Below are 14862 nucleotides of genomic sequence, written 5' to 3' on the forward strand. Positions count from 1 at the left end.
CTCCCACTTTCAAAACCATCATTACATTTTGGCTCAGGACAAATGAATTTTGCATGAAAAAAAATTGTATGATTTTGGCATTAAACATTTTTGGGTGTGGATGGAAAATGTTCTCAAATTCTGGAATGTCCGTTTAAAACGTCACGGTAGTTGCTGCCCTCCAAAATCAGTTATTTAACGGGGCAGTGTAAGCTTGTCCATTTATCTGTGTGCGGGCATATGTTTTAGAAAAAACAAGCTCAACTCTGAATCTGCTGTTTACTTCAAAATCAACGGTGTCCTTTTGGTTAAAGGGGACATATTATGCATACTCACTTTTTCAGGTTTTTTAACAAAAATATTTGCCCCTGGCCTGTCCACAAAATACCAGAATAATCCATTCCTCCCCTCTTTCTCCACCTTTCAGAACATGTGTACTAAAACAGGCTGTTCTGAGATTTTACCCTCATGATGTCACATGGGGAGTAAGCACCCACCCCCAGGTTTGGTTGGCCCTCCCGCATGGTAGAAAACTCCACGCTCCTCTACTAATCTCCCTCTCAGCTGCCAGCTGAGATGCTGGATAGCTCACTGGGTTACCCTGCTGACTTGGTTCAGGGAGATTGATGGTTCAAATCCCAGTTAGGTCCTTATCTCTGGGTAAATGTGTCTGTAACATCAGGATTGCCACATCCATTTCCTGAAAGGGGTGGAGTCAGACAGCTAATTACAATTTAAAACCACAGAAACAGCTTGTTCTGAGATGGTCTTAAACAGAGGGGTTTTTAGACATGCAAAAACCGTATACTAGAGTGTTTTTTCAGCAACAAACTTCACAGGCATGTTTTTTGGACCTCTGAGAACGGTATAAACTTGTCTTTAAAGGTTAAAATAATTCCCCTTTAAGGGGAATAAATACTGTCATTTATGGTTATCAGCTGTGTCCTTTGGGCGTCGCTCTAGCACCACCTGTTTTCAACACCACAGAAGAAGACAGGATATGACATAGCTGTAGTGGTTGTAAAATGGCGACTGTCGTGCTTTGGTCAAAACACAACGTATGAAAACAAAATAAAAACGATATAAAGAAAAAGTAACGCTTCAAAAGAGGAGAACACAAGCTTCGTTGTTTTTGGACATTATCAAGGTAAACGAGTTTCTGACTAAAACCGTTAATACAAGATAATGTGCCTTTCACCATGTTAAATTCTCTCAGCTGTTCAACACTGGCTAAGATTATATTTGTAAACGTTTGAGACCATCTTCTACTTTCTGGGTGGCAGGAGTAAAAAGGCGACACAGGAGTGTAAATGTGACGTTTATGTTTTTACTTAATATTTCTCGGCGTTGTAGTTGGTGTTAAAAGCTTAATGTGGTGTTTTTCTCTCGTGGTAGTTTCAGTCATGACCGAACAGGCTAGCGCCAGCTCGGAGGGGATTGTTGGCCTGGATGAGCCCAAGAAGATGACCCGAGAGGACTGGAGGAAGAAGAAGGAGCTGGAGGAGCAGAGGAAGCTGGGAAATGCTCCAGCTGAGGTGGACGAGGAGGGAAAGTAAGTATGAGGACTGCACTGAGAAAATATCCTCCAGATGAGCGCAACTTATAAAAAAAGTTGTATCTTTCAGAGAGCAGTTATGTTGTACTCATATCTGTGTAATATCGTGTTTTCTAAAGTTTGTTTCAGCAGTGGAGCTGTGATGATTCCTCAATTTGAAACTTAGTTTTGTTACCAGTGAAAATTAGCAGTTCACACTTCAGACCATAGGATGCATGTTTGTTCAAAAAAAACACCATCGGAGGACAAGCACGCATACATTCTTAAACTCAGTTTTATTGTAAAAGTAGGCAATTTTGCTCATTTCTTTCTAAATTACTTAGTTGTGTGTGGAAAACTAGCTTTGTCATCCAATGAAATTAGGTGAATAAATCGAAATGTCGGTGAATCAACCTCAATTTACTCACTTGTACTGAAATAGAATGTGTATCCTTACTTCCTCTTCGAATCATAGATTTCATGCCATATTTTTTCACATTTGCTTTCCACTTAAAACAGCCTTGCGACTCACTTTTGGGTCCCGACCCACCTGTTGAGAACCATGCCACCTCCTCAGTTCTCTTGTAGCTTGCTAGATACATCATGTAACTTTCCTACCTTCAGAAAACTTTAGAAAAATCAGTGTGTGAGTATTTTCAGACCTGTGAAATTGAATGGACCACCACTATTCTTATAATAGTCAGTGTAGCTTTGGGTTAAAGATATAGCTGCAAATTAGCAGTTTCCAGACAGTACTATTAAGTGTTGTCAAATATTTAAAAACAGAAATAGCAATATTTAAAACAGATGATGCTGCAAAAGTCTTGAAATATCAAATGACCTTACTGATGGAAAACCACAATAAACTAGATGATACAATTGACAGGTATCACAATATATGTATTGTTTTTTTATATCACAATCAAGTCATGTCTGAACTACCTTATCATAATTTTCAACCAAAGAAAACATCAGGATAGAAGCTAGACTCACAACAAACAAAGTCAAAATTTTTTAAACTTAAAAAACAGACTCAAAATCTAACAGATCATAAGTGCTCTTGTATACAATGAGTTTTAAAAGCAAATTCAACCGCTCATGGTTTTCGCTTGCTTTTACAATAGTATTCTCCATCTTTACTCAAGAAGTTGAAATGATTGCTCCTGTTTCCTAAACACTTGAGTCTTTTACATGGTTCCCATACTTTCCTTACAATGCAGTTAAATGTCTCAAGTAAACCAGAAATGATGTGCATTAAAAGGAGAATTTTTGACTGAAATTTAAAGATGCTTTGCAGGGAGGTAGAGGTGTGAATCTGCACTATAGAGATCCCGGATGAAGTGGTTGGCTTTATTAAAGTTATTTGTTGTACAAGAACCATTCTTACAGGCTCAGTCTCATTTCTCATGATGTGTGGGCATTCTTAAAATCAAATAACTCGTTTGGGTTTTGTTCTTCACAGCGAAACTACTCACAATGTAAGTAACCTCTTGTGCTGCCTCCTCTCTTTCCCAGGGACATTAACCCTCACATCCCACAGTACATTTCATCAGTGCCATGGTACATCGATCCATCCAAAAGGCCAACACTAAAGCATCAGAGACCTCAAAGTGAAAGAGAGAAGCAATACTCAGCCATTGGAGATTGGTACAAGAGAGGAGTGCAAGAGGTAGGGGTGATTAAATAACATATACTCGTCTTGCCATTGAAATTAACTTCAAATTTAATAGCTCATTGTTTTCCTTTAAACAGACTGCTGTTGTCACTAAGTACCGTAAAGGAGCTTGTGAAAACTGCGGTGCCATGACACACAAGAAGAAAGACTGCTTGGAGGTAAAATAGATAGAACAGTCTGTCCCCATCCAGAACTTTAACCACTGTTCTGACCATGGTAATAAAGAGTATCGTTAATCTCTGACTTTCCCCTTTGACTCATCAGCGACCCAGAAAAGTTGGGGCGAAGTTCACAGGCACAGGCATTGCTCCAGATGAACACTCGCAGATACAGCTTGATTTAGACTATGATGGCAAACGAGACCGCTGGAACGGATATGACCCTGAGGAACACCAGCGCATCGTGGAAGAATATGCTAAAGTAGATCTGGTAAGCAGTCTTCAGGTTTTACACCCTGTTCACCTGCATTTTGTTTGGGCTGTTAAAAGAAAGAGGCAGATCTTTCAAGAATAACATATGCCTCAATGTCCACTAAAAATCAAAACTACGCAAAATGTTTAATCGATTTCAAAACTTAAATGCTCACCGAAAGCAATTTGGGCAAAAATAAACCATGACATGGTTTTGACTTTCTTTGTGTTTTTTCCCCTCAGGCTAAAAGAACTCTAAAGGCACAGAAGCTTCAGGATGAATTAGCCTCTGGAAAACTCGACCCGACTGTAAGTGTGACATAGTGTTTGATTGTCTCCATGTTTGATTTAAGGAATAAAAGAAATGGCCTTAATTCAGGAGGATAGCAATAAACTTTATGAATTATCTTTGCAGGAGCGAGAACACAACAGTGAAGATGAGGATGAAGATAAATATGCGGACGACATCGACATGCCTGGTCAGAACTTTGACTCCAAGCGGCGAATCACTGTCAGGAATCTGCGTATCAGAGAAGACACTGCTAAAGTAAGAGATGCACCTAGAAACATGAACCTGTTTTCATGCTGAACTGCTGTTTTATTTTTCCTGCCTTTTTGTGTCCACTGTTGTACTGGCTGATTTAAGTCAGACATGTCATTATCTTGTTATCAGCCAACAATCTGAACTTTTCATGTTTGTTTCTTACAGTATTTGAGGAATTTGGATCCAAATTCAGCGTACTACGACCCAAAGACTCGTGCTATGAGAGAGAACCCATACTCCAACACTGGCATGAACCCAGACGAGTAAGGTTTTGTTACTGTAAATCTCAACATTATTTTTTTAATTGCTTTTTAATGAAATTACTCCTGAACTGTTATGTCTGACAGAGTCGGGTATGCTGGAGACAACTTTGCTCGATATACTGGGGACACGATCACTATGGCTTCAACTCAACGTAAGTCAACAAGATCTCTTATCAGCTGTCGTATAAGGCTCTTTTATAATTTCAATACAATGTGGAATCTAACCATGACAGGGATGTGAGAGTTTTGTCAATTTTTGGATTGTTTACACATCACTTACATCAGTTATGAAACAGTAGGTGGACTTAATCTCCCTCTGCTTTGATTAAAAATTGCAACATTCGCACATAACCTCTAAATGCTGTGAAGATGAAGAGAATTTTCTCTCAAACTGTGATTCAAAAACCACAAAGGTGGAAAAAATCCCACCACCGTTTGGAAATGTAATTCAATGAAGTCACACAGCCACCAAGACTTGCTTTAGCAAGAGCAAGAAAGAAAATTTTGTCAGTTAACAGTAAATAAGATAATAAAAAAACAAAGAAAATCTGCATAAACATTTTGATTCCAGAAACAGGGTATATCAGTTTCTTCCATTATTGCAACCCTACGGAAAAAACATATCCACTGTTTATTATAACATGAGACCCCAAAAGCAGATAACCTTCACTTCCCAAACCACTGTGTCACATGTTCTTAACTCTTCTTTTTAAATAATGGTCAATGCTTCCTCATTTGACAGTGTTTGCCTGGGAGGCCTATGAGAGGGGCTCTGAGGTGCATCTGCAGGCTGACCCCACTAAGCTGGAGCTGCTCCACAAGTCCTTCAAGGTCAAGAAGGAGGACTTCAAAGAAAAACAGAGAGAAAGCATTCTGGAGAAGGTACACTTCTGGGATCTTTTTTTAAAGAAACAGGCTATAGATTGCATGTCACTTTTTGCAAAGAACATTTAAATCACAGTGAGTTTGATAGCAGCTTTAAGGCATGTCAAATAAATGATGCTAGATGGAATTAGGACCACAGTTAGGGACCATGGGGGCCAAGTATTTATTAGGGAAAAATGCCTCACTAATGATGTTTGTGTCTCTGTATGTAATGATCAGTATGGAGGTGAAGAGCACTTGAATGCACCGCCGCGGGAGCTGCTCTTAGCCCAGACAGAGGATTATGTTGAGTACTCTCGTCACGGTGCTGTGCTGAAGGGGCTTGAGAAGGCTGTAGCTCGTTCCAAGTATGAGGAGGATGTTCTCATCAACAACCACACAGTAAGGACGGCAGAACATCCCACAGTCCTGACATAAAAGCATCAAAATTGCCATATTTTGTTTGTGTATTAAATAAATGTCTCTGTCTAGTGTATTTGGGGCTCCTATTGGAAAGATGGCTTCTGGGGTTACAAGTGTTGCCACTCCATGGTCAAACAAAGTTACTGCACAGGAGAGGTTGGAGTTGGAATTGTAAGTACATTTTCCAGTAGTTTGAAAAGCTTTATTTGATTAACAAATTGCTTCTGTTTTATAATTTTTATTCCATTTGTCTTTAATATTTGAAGAGCAACCAAGATTGTGTCCCGTTTGAGGACGGGCTGGTTGAGCAAGAGGAGGAAGAAGAGCCAAAGTCACTGCTGGAGGTGAGTGATGCAGAGAGGATTTTAGACTCAGCTGATCTTTATTTTCAATGTAACTGATGATTAAACTAGTGTCAGCTTGTGCATTCACACTTCACTAAAACTCCTGAAACTTTCCCTAAGTTTTCTAGGTAAGCTGCATGTGCAGACGCACATTTTTCTACTGACTTAAGCCAGAAGTTTTCCTGAAAGGCCCTGGTAAATTTTTCGGTGTGAAGTCTTGGTGGACTGATATGAGAGTGCAACAGAAAATGTTCAGAAAAATAAGCCAGAAATGCTTCAGAGGGGATAGGGCTGGGCAATATGAACCAAAAATCCTAACTCAGTATTTTTGGTAACTGATGATAATACACAATATATACCCTTTATTTATTTTTTCAGTAAAAATGACACCTGCATGACTAGCTGAAGGAGCATTAATGATTTTTGTCAGCTTGATTGGCTTCATGGGATTTGGTGTCACATTGCTTGAGAGTTCTCTGAAATCAGTACAATTTCCAGTGAAGTTTGTGCCATGATCACAACAAAGTTGGCCAACTCCACTTCTAAGGCTAAAATAAGCACCGTCAAGTGTTAATGAAAGCAACTGTGGACTTTCGAGCATCTTGATGTGGACTGCTTGAAAGGAAAGGTATGTGAAGATAAGCCCATACTTCTTGAACTCCTTTAGGACAGTGTTTATCAATAAATGGACTTAAACAATCCATCCCACAGAAAGTGAAAGGGGCTGAGACTACACAATGTTGTTTGGGGAGTTTAGACAGTTGTTGCTTCTCAGCTGGTCTTTGCAACATTCAAAAGGATTGGGATGGAGTTCCATCAAGATTTGACTTTGGGCTTGACTTTGGCTGAGTGATCATGTCTGAAAATGTATGGATTTATCTTAAAACTTGATAGATTGCCTGACCCAAGGAGTGTTGATGACACTTTATATCGTGTGATCTTCATAATTAAGCTGCTTCAATGTTTTCTCTTTACAAATATGTTCTGCCCTGCTCTTGTGGTGAATGTGTCAGACTACTCTTAATATCCATTGATGTCAAGGCAAAATCTTAGCTTTTTGATTTCACTTCTATCCTTCAACACCTGTCATATCAAACCTCTTGAGAGAACAAACAAATTCAGGAGAATGGCCAGTGCAGCCTAACCTTGCAAAGCAGATAGATACGCCCGTTTCCATGTTTCTCACTGGCGAATCCATCTTGCAAAGCTCCCTTCTGAACCGTTTGGGCCAGGTTAGAAAGTGACAGGACCAATCAGTGACGAGGGGCAGTACTTTCAGGCGCAGCAGAGTTGTGACGAAAACAAGCAGCAGCAAGAGCTGCTGCAGTTATGGAGGAAGAGATTAGCGTGGATGCTGCTAAAGCGCCAGTTTTATCAGAACTTGACAACATTGCTTCATTAAAAGAAGAACAAAGAACAGCAGTGAGTTGTTTTCTTTTCAAAAACGACAAAAGTCAAGTACTTACATGTCTATAGTCGGCCATGTTTCGCGTTATTCCCAGTAGCTGCGCAGCCCGATAGCAGCTACGTCACGTGTTTTGTTGCTCTTATTGGCCCGTAGAGATGTGATAGGCAGAACGTTCATCCAGTTACACTCCGAGTTTTTTTCAAATCCTCTGCCTTTTCTCAAACGTTTCCTATTGAAGCTTTCCCAGATGGATGTGTGAAACAAATCCATCTGGCGTGTCAGATTAGGTGCAGCCTGCAGCCTTTCTTGAAATTTTCAGGAGTTCATGTGAGAATCACGGATACACCAGGGCATCTGTTGGTATTGGCATATATCAGCCCTGTTGACAGGCGTTGGCTATTGGAAACTTATGTGGCATGAACAAATATTAGTAGTCAATGTTTATCCAAATCTGGGTTTAAAAATGGATTCCGATTCAGTGTCAGATATATTATTTGCCATGCAGACCAAAAATACATTTAATTAAAATATCTATAGAAATGATTCAGAGTGTGATGTTATTAATTCTACATGTCTTGTGTTAGATAACACTGGTTACACATGAGCAGCATATTAGTAAAAGATGTGACATTTTATTGTCTGGATTACCAGAACTAACATCAAACTAAATTTTCTGACAGTAGCTTTTACTTTTTGTATTACTGCAGTGAAGTTTAAGAGAAAATCTTGATTTTCAATTTTTCAAAAACCTGATTTAATGATTATATTGATATATTGCCCTGCACTGTGTTTACCTGTTGTGTCCAATCAGTATAATGCTGGCATCTGGTATATCTAACAGCTGAGTAAAATAAGATTTTCTTCTGGGCAGAGGATGTCTCCTGCCAGACAAATTCTGATCTGTTTTCATAGTCACACATGAGAGAAACTGTTGGCAAATTGGGAAACTTACATCACTATTACACTTAAGGAAGTGATGAAAAAATGTGATTGGTCATGGTATTAGCCCTAAAACTGCTGTGGTTGTTAACTCCCAGATGCACAGAGAAAAGATGAAAGAGAAGAAGAAGAAAAAGAAGAGCAAAAAGAACAAGAAGCGCAACTCTGACAGCAGTGACTCAGAGGATGAGGAGAAGAAGAAGGAGAAGCTGAAGAAGGTAAAGCTATCTTTGTATTTATCTGTCTGTTTCTCCTCTTCAGCTTTCACTGTGACTGACATCCATTATTATTCATCTTCTCAGGCATTAGAAGCTGAGGACAAGCGGCTGAAGCACGTAGAGTCCATTATGCAGCTGGATGAGAGAAAGAGACCGTACAACAGCCTGCTGGAAGTCAAGGCGCCCACTGAGGAGGAGATGGAGGCTTTCCGGATGAAACGCACTCGGCCAGATGATCCCATGGCCTTATTCCTGGGACAGTAACCTCTTGGAAATATCTGCTGACTTCCTTGAACTCCCCCAAAGGATTCTACCAGAGCAGCTGCTCAGTTTAAAAAAAGAAGTCACACAGAATTCAACTCTTGTCATGTGAATTAAAGAGAAGCTCTCTTATAAAAAGGAAATTTGTACAGCATTTTTTTGTATTTTATTTTGTTTTAATGCTAAAAAATTGATAGACAGTGATGATTTGACATTTTGTTTGTACCAGGTTTTTAAGAGTTAAGATCCATCCATTTTAGAAGTATATTGTCAAACATAAACACTTCTACTGGAATTAATGCATCACTTTTTATTATTAAAATATGAAGCTGCCATGACACTGTCAAAAGTTCCTGTTTCATTTTTTATGGGTTTAATTCACACAAATTAACCTAACTGTAAATATGCTTTGTTTGAATAGCTACTTAAGTGCCTCAATAAACAGACAGGGAAGAAATGTTAGGTAGAGATCAAACTGACCTTGAAGAATATATTTAAAAAGTACATTTATTGTAGATTTAGCAAGTTGTATCATAATAGTAAACAGGAAATGAATCCTTAAAGTGGCAAAAGATTAATGGTTCCATACAAAAACACGCCTATTTTAGCAGTTAAGTCTTTGCTGCTGTGTTTGGATTACACTGGCTTTAAAATGGAAAACTTTAAGCCACTTTTCAACTTCTATATGTGTTTTTTTAACAAAATGGTTTGTAACAGTGCATCTAGGTCAGAACCTAAACAATTTTTTGATTAAACATCCTTTTTAGTGTTGCATTTTTCTCCTCAGAAACCTGCAGCACAACACTGGTTATGCAATATCTGCTCACATGGTTGTAGTTAAAGGTGAACACAGTAGATTGCTAAACACAAGGCTCTGCCTCTCCCAACAGCTGCAACCTTTTTATTGGTCTCTCAGCTCCTGGCTCTGCGGCACAGCAACAAACACAAACACATCCTGCAGAAATCATAGACAGTGCACTTTTTACACTCCTGCAGACCACATTGTGCTTTCTAGTATGAGGAACTTTAAACTCTAAGAAGAAGAAGAAGATCGAAGGGGGAAAAAGGTTCAACCTTATCATGAAAGTATACCAAAAACTAGATGACATTCTCCCACATTTTCCACATCCTACTTTGCCATACTATAAGTTGATGCGTCACTACTTCAGTGCACCGACTTGAATTTAATGACTTCATGGTGAAAGTATTTTTTGGCAGTGTTCTCACAGGGCGGATGTCATGGACTATGATTCTCTGGGCTGCACATTTCTCTGCAGCTCTTCTCCTGAAGAATGATATCTTACCGGATTATTGGAAAATCGTGTCGAGAAGTTTTCGCACTCTCATGCAGGAAGAGGAGCTCAACAGAGCTGGAAGATGCCTGTGTGCACAATTTGTCAGTTGGTGAGTTGTTTTTCTAGTTTTTTAATGTTTTAATCATTCCCTTTGCAGATTCATGTTGGCAGGAAGTCTCTTCTTTGTGGAAAACAGATGCTTCATGACTCATAGTAAGAATCAGACTACAGCCTCTAAAAACTGTTTATGTTTTTGTTTGATAAACTGGAGGACGTTTGCATGTCCTCTCCACATTTCTCAATTTCAGCTTTACTAACTTAGGAGAATAATGTTTTTCTTTGAACATTTACTGATCTGATTATGTGATTAACAACAAATGCTATAGTGTAAAGAATCACTTCCGCTTTTCTGTTTCCTAACTTTGTGGTATCTTGTCATTGCAACTCTACAGTAACCAACATGCTCCAGTTGTGTGTGATCTTCTGCTTGCTGTCAGCTGTCTTTTCCCAGTCAACTTCTACGACACCAAAGAAGGGTCGAAACTTCACCATCCACTCCTCCCAGCTTGTTTGCAGTCTGCCAGGCCCAGCAGGGCCACCGGGTAACCCAGGAGCCCCTGGATCAGCAGGGGCAATGGGCCCTATGGGTCCCCCTGGGAAGGATGGCCCAGACGGAAAGGATGGAGAGAAGGGAGAGAAGGGAGATGGAGGTACATATTTGATAACTGTAATAATGATAATTCTTGTTAGTTATAGTGCCTCTCACAGCACTGAAGGTCACCTTCTAAGCCAAAGTTAAAACAACACCTATATAAATGTATACTAATTAACAGTGAATATAAAAAAAGTTGGCCAAAATGTAAACTGACAGGGTATGCCAGCTTAAATAAATAGCTTATGAGACTGGAATTGAAAATAAGGAGACTATAGCGGGAGAGCAGGAATGATGTCATCACTGCTGTCCTGATGTGCTAGCTTTTTTGCCAATTGACTGTTTGACATGTGTGTTAAAAATTTCCTCCCTCAGCCTTTATCAGTCCTGTTTATACCTCACTGTGAAACTTTGCTGTAAAAATGTAAACAAAACAAATGCTCTTTTGGTCTGGTGGTTGGTGCGCCCTTCATAAACTGCCAGTCCTCTCCTTCATGTTTGAGATTGCTTTTTAAGTTAATGAGGTTTCCATTTTAAATTGAAACTCTTCCATAACCACCTCATAGACTTTAACTAGACTTTGGCCTTTCAAACAATTAACTAGATAACAAAGGGTGGCTTAAATTATGAAAGAAAAGCAAGCCTGCTGAACAGAGTTATTTGTTATTTCAAGCTTATTTCACAAATCAAAAATATTTTCTCTGCCGGCTTCCTGAAGAAATAAACCAGAACATAAATAATTCATTTACTGATAGTTCAACTGATGGAAATGATGAATCATTAATTTATTTTGTTTTGAAGTAAACACAAGATATTAGTGTCCTCCTGAAAAGATAAGTGCAGCACACAGTGCCTATAAAAAGTTTCCCCCTTGCAGAGATTTTATAAATCAATCATGGTCAATATAATCAGAGGTTTTTGACCAAAAAAAAAATCTTTAATCTCACAGAGAAACCAGATTTCAACAAGACAGGATTAATTAAATTAAAAATGTAATTTAAAATAAATGACTGCATAAATATTCACCCTCTTAAAGTCAGTACTTAGTAGATGTACTGTCGGCAATAATCACAACTCCGAGTCTGTGTGGATAGGTCTCAGTCAGGCTTGCACATCTGGACACTGCAATTTCGCTCCATTTTTCTTTGCAAAACTTCTCAAGCTCTCTCAAGTTGCACAGGGATCAGGCATGAACCACCTTTTTCAAGTCCAGGCACAAATTCTCTATTGGATTGAGGTCTGGCCTTTGACTTGGCCAATCCAACACATTCACCTTGTTGTCTTTAAACCATGTCTTTGTAGCTCACGCCATATGATTGGTTCATTCTCCTGAAAGATAAATTTTCTCCCAGCCGTAATTCTCTTGCAGACCGAATAAGTTTGTCCTCCAGGATTTTTCTGTATTTTGTCACATTCATTTTACCTTCTATCTTTACAAGCCCTCCAGAGCCAGCTGCAGAGAAGCATCCCCACAGCATGATGCTGCCACCACCGTCCTTGACAGTGAAGGGTGTCCCACAAGATAGTATTTAATAAGACCAAAGAACTTTATCCCACCTGACCATGGAGTCTCCCACATTCCTTTTGGCGAACTCTATTTGAGATTTCATGAGCTTTCTTCAACAGTGGCTTCTCTTTGCCACTCTCCCATAAAGCTTTGGCTGGTGAAGAACTTGGCAGCAGTTGCTGTATGTAGAGTCTCTCCCATCTCAGCTGCTGAAGCTTGAAACTAACACAGAGTAGTCATAGGTGTCTTGGTAGCCTCTCTCACTGGTCTTCTTGCCTGATCACCCAGTTTGTGAGGACAGCCCGATCTAGGCAGATTTACACACATGCCATATTCCTTCCATTTGTTGATGATGGATTTAACTGAACTCCAGGGGATGTTCAATACCTTGGAAAAGGTTTTGTATCCATCCTCTGATTTATACTTTTCAGTAATCTTTTCTCTCTGTTGCTTAGGGTTTTCTGTTTTCATCATGGTCTTCTAATTGTGAGACCACTTGCAACAATTGGCTGGACCTCTGTTGAATTAGGTCAATCACTTTAAAGGGGGGTGAATATTTATAAAATCACTTATTTAACATTACATATTTTGTATTCAATTGACATTAATTTGTAGAAATCTGTTTTTGCTTTGAAATTAAAGAAGTTTTCTATTTTTCTGTCAACAAAAGCCAAATTAGCTTGACCATGATTGATTTATAAAATCAATAAAATGGTATGACATCCAAGGAAGTGAATACTTTTTATAGGCACTGTAGGCCTACTAGAAACCACAATTAACATATCCTATATTATAATTTATCGATTGATCTATGACAGTGTTAAGGCTTCTTTTGTTTAAGACAAGTCTTGTGTCTAATTTATCCCCATTTGGGAATTTGTTTACAAACTGGTCTATAATACTTTTTCACATGAAACAAAACTTATTTGTTTCTCATATTCCTTAAATTCCTATATCAGCAAACAAACTATTCTACAACATTAAAAGCACATTGTTGAATGATAATTTTGATACACGTAGACTTTTAATGTTTGTTCTTAGGTGATCCAGGAAGGACCGGAAACCCAGGCAAACCAGGTGTGAAAGGCCGGGAAGGTGTTATTGGCAAAGCTGGTCCACGAGGGCTGAAGGGTCCTAGGGGGTCACCAGGACTCACTGGAAAACGAGGGCCAAAAGGAGAGCTCGGGGATGTTGGTGAGCAAGGACAGCCCGGAGGGTGTAACTGTGGCGGTGTAGCCCGAGCAGCATTTTCTGTGGCCGTGACAAAGAGCTACCCCAAAGAGCGATTGCCCATTCGCTTCAGCCGCATCCTGCTGAACGAGGGGAATTACTACAACGCCAGCAGTGGGAAGTTTGTCTGTGGCATCCCTGGAGTCTATTATTTCACATATGACATCACTCTGGCTAATAAGCACCTGGCCATCGGGCTAGTCCACAATGGACAATACAAGATCAAGACTTTTGATGCAAATACAGGCAACCATGACGTTGCTTCTGGTTCTACTGTCCTCCACCTGCAGCAGTTAGACCAGGTATGGCTGCAGATCTTCTACTCAGAGCAGAATGGACTCTTCTTTGACCCCTTCTGGACAGATAGCACCTTCACTGGTTTTCTCATCTACCCTGACCAGGACTATCTTAATGAGTCTGATAGAAAGGCTAATGATCGGGATCAAAGTTAATACCCTTGTCCATGCATGTTTTTTTCAGTATTTGGAATAAAATTATCAAGTGGGAAATACACATTGGAAATGTCAGGCTCGCTCAACTAGGCCTCAGTGTATTTAGGTTCCTGAAAAGTTATGACAGCAGGGGGCGCACAAGGAGAGACAAAGTCAGCAAATGGAAAGCACCAAAATGATTCAATCCATGTGCTTGAAGCTGCAGAATCCGTATGATGCTTTCTTACATATACTGTACAGTCCTGACAAAGTTTTCTCCAAAATGCAAAACTATTATTTTTCATTTGAATTAACATAAAAGGAGCTGTATTCCCTGCCCCCAAGACGGTACTGTTGAAAACTAAATTAAACCAGTGTTACCCCAATGATTTTACAGGATGAGTTCTTGAGTATGCAAAATCATGTGTTTCTAAATGTGTGTATGCCAACTGATACCTGCCAAACACTTTGTTGGTATGATAAATTAATATAGATTTGTCTATGATACTGTAATATCTACTCCTTCTTGTGGCAATAAAATGGGACAGGTGGCTTGAGACAATTTATAATGGGTAACTTCCTCAAAGCATCAATGGCTACAATATCACCACCTAGGGGTCTAGTTATGTCAGGGTTCCCTAAGTTGTTTTCATTCATTTATTCCTTTAAATTTAACAGTTTTATTATTAAGATGATTTTGAGATGTAAGAGTCCATTTGGGGAGGATAATTTCAAACAGACAGAAAACTTTTTGGACTGATTTGAATCTTGAAAACTCTTTTGACATGTTCAGACTCTCACATAAAATATAAATTATTAAAAAACCCTTTTGGAGGGGAGCTCTTCTCATGGGAAAATTGAGGATTGTAATTGATATTTAACTGA

General features: G+C 39.2%; 2 protein-coding genes across 3 annotated transcripts; both read left to right on the forward strand.

Moving 5' to 3' along the window:
• Positions 1-977: 977 nt before the first annotated feature.
• slu7 (SLU7 homolog, splicing factor) lies at positions 978-9211 on the forward strand. Its single transcript, XM_041796821.1, has 15 exons — positions 978-1126; positions 1375-1531; positions 3029-3182; positions 3266-3346; positions 3453-3617; positions 3842-3907; positions 4014-4145; positions 4308-4405; positions 4490-4557; positions 5148-5287; positions 5510-5671; positions 5762-5863; positions 5959-6036; positions 8482-8601; positions 8686-9211. Exons 2-15 carry the CDS (start codon positions 1383-1385, stop codon positions 8863-8865), a joined length of 1695 nt encoding a protein of 564 aa, XP_041652755.1. The 5' UTR covers positions 978-1126; positions 1375-1382; the 3' UTR covers positions 8866-9211.
• Positions 9212-9826: 615 nt separating this feature from the next.
• c1qtnf2 (C1q and TNF related 2) lies at positions 9827-14520 on the forward strand. Of its 2 annotated transcripts, none has more exons than XM_041797729.1 (3): positions 9827-10266; positions 10655-10867; positions 13358-14520. In XM_041797729.1, the coding sequence occupies exons 1-3, from the start codon at positions 10155-10157 to the stop codon at positions 13996-13998; spliced, it is 966 nt and encodes a 321-aa protein (XP_041653663.1). In that variant the 5' UTR covers positions 9827-10154; the 3' UTR covers positions 13999-14520. The 2 variants fall into 2 exon arrangements, with proteins under 2 accessions (XP_041653663.1, XP_041653662.1); XM_041797728.1 differs by having other exon boundaries at positions 9829-10266; positions 10610-10867.
• The last annotated feature ends 342 nt before the right edge of the window (positions 14521-14862 follow it).

This window comes from Cheilinus undulatus, linkage group 10, assembly GCF_018320785.1.
Source record: "Cheilinus undulatus linkage group 10, ASM1832078v1, whole genome shotgun sequence".
Lineage (NCBI taxonomy): Eukaryota > Metazoa > Chordata > Actinopteri > Labriformes > Labridae > Cheilinus > Cheilinus undulatus.

What these genes read in the sequence shown, in the direction of transcription:
- slu7 (XM_041796821.1), top strand. Translation starts at nt 1,383, where the DNA reads ATGACCGAACAGGCTAGCGCCAGCTCGGAGGGGATTGTTGGCCTGGAT. An exon ending in GAGGTGGACGAGGAGGGAAA is followed by an intron (nt 1,532 to 3,028) that starts GTAAGTATGAGG and finishes TCTCTTTCCCAG; the next exon opens with GGACATTAACCCTCACATCC. An exon ending in GAGAAAGCATTCTGGAGAAG is followed by an intron (nt 5,288 to 5,509) that starts GTACACTTCTGG and finishes TGTAATGATCAG; the next exon opens with TATGGAGGTGAAGAGCACTT.
- c1qtnf2 (XM_041797728.1), top strand. Translation starts at nt 10,155, where the DNA reads ATGATATCTTACCGGATTATTGGAAAATCGTGTCGAGAAGTTTTCGCA. An exon ending in TGTGCACAATTTGTCAGTTG is followed by an intron (nt 10,267 to 10,609) that starts GTGAGTTGTTTT and finishes GCAACTCTACAG; the next exon opens with TAACCAACATGCTCCAGTTG. An exon ending in GGGAGAGAAGGGAGATGGAG is followed by an intron (nt 10,868 to 13,357) that starts GTACATATTTGA and finishes GTTTGTTCTTAG; the next exon opens with GTGATCCAGGAAGGACCGGA.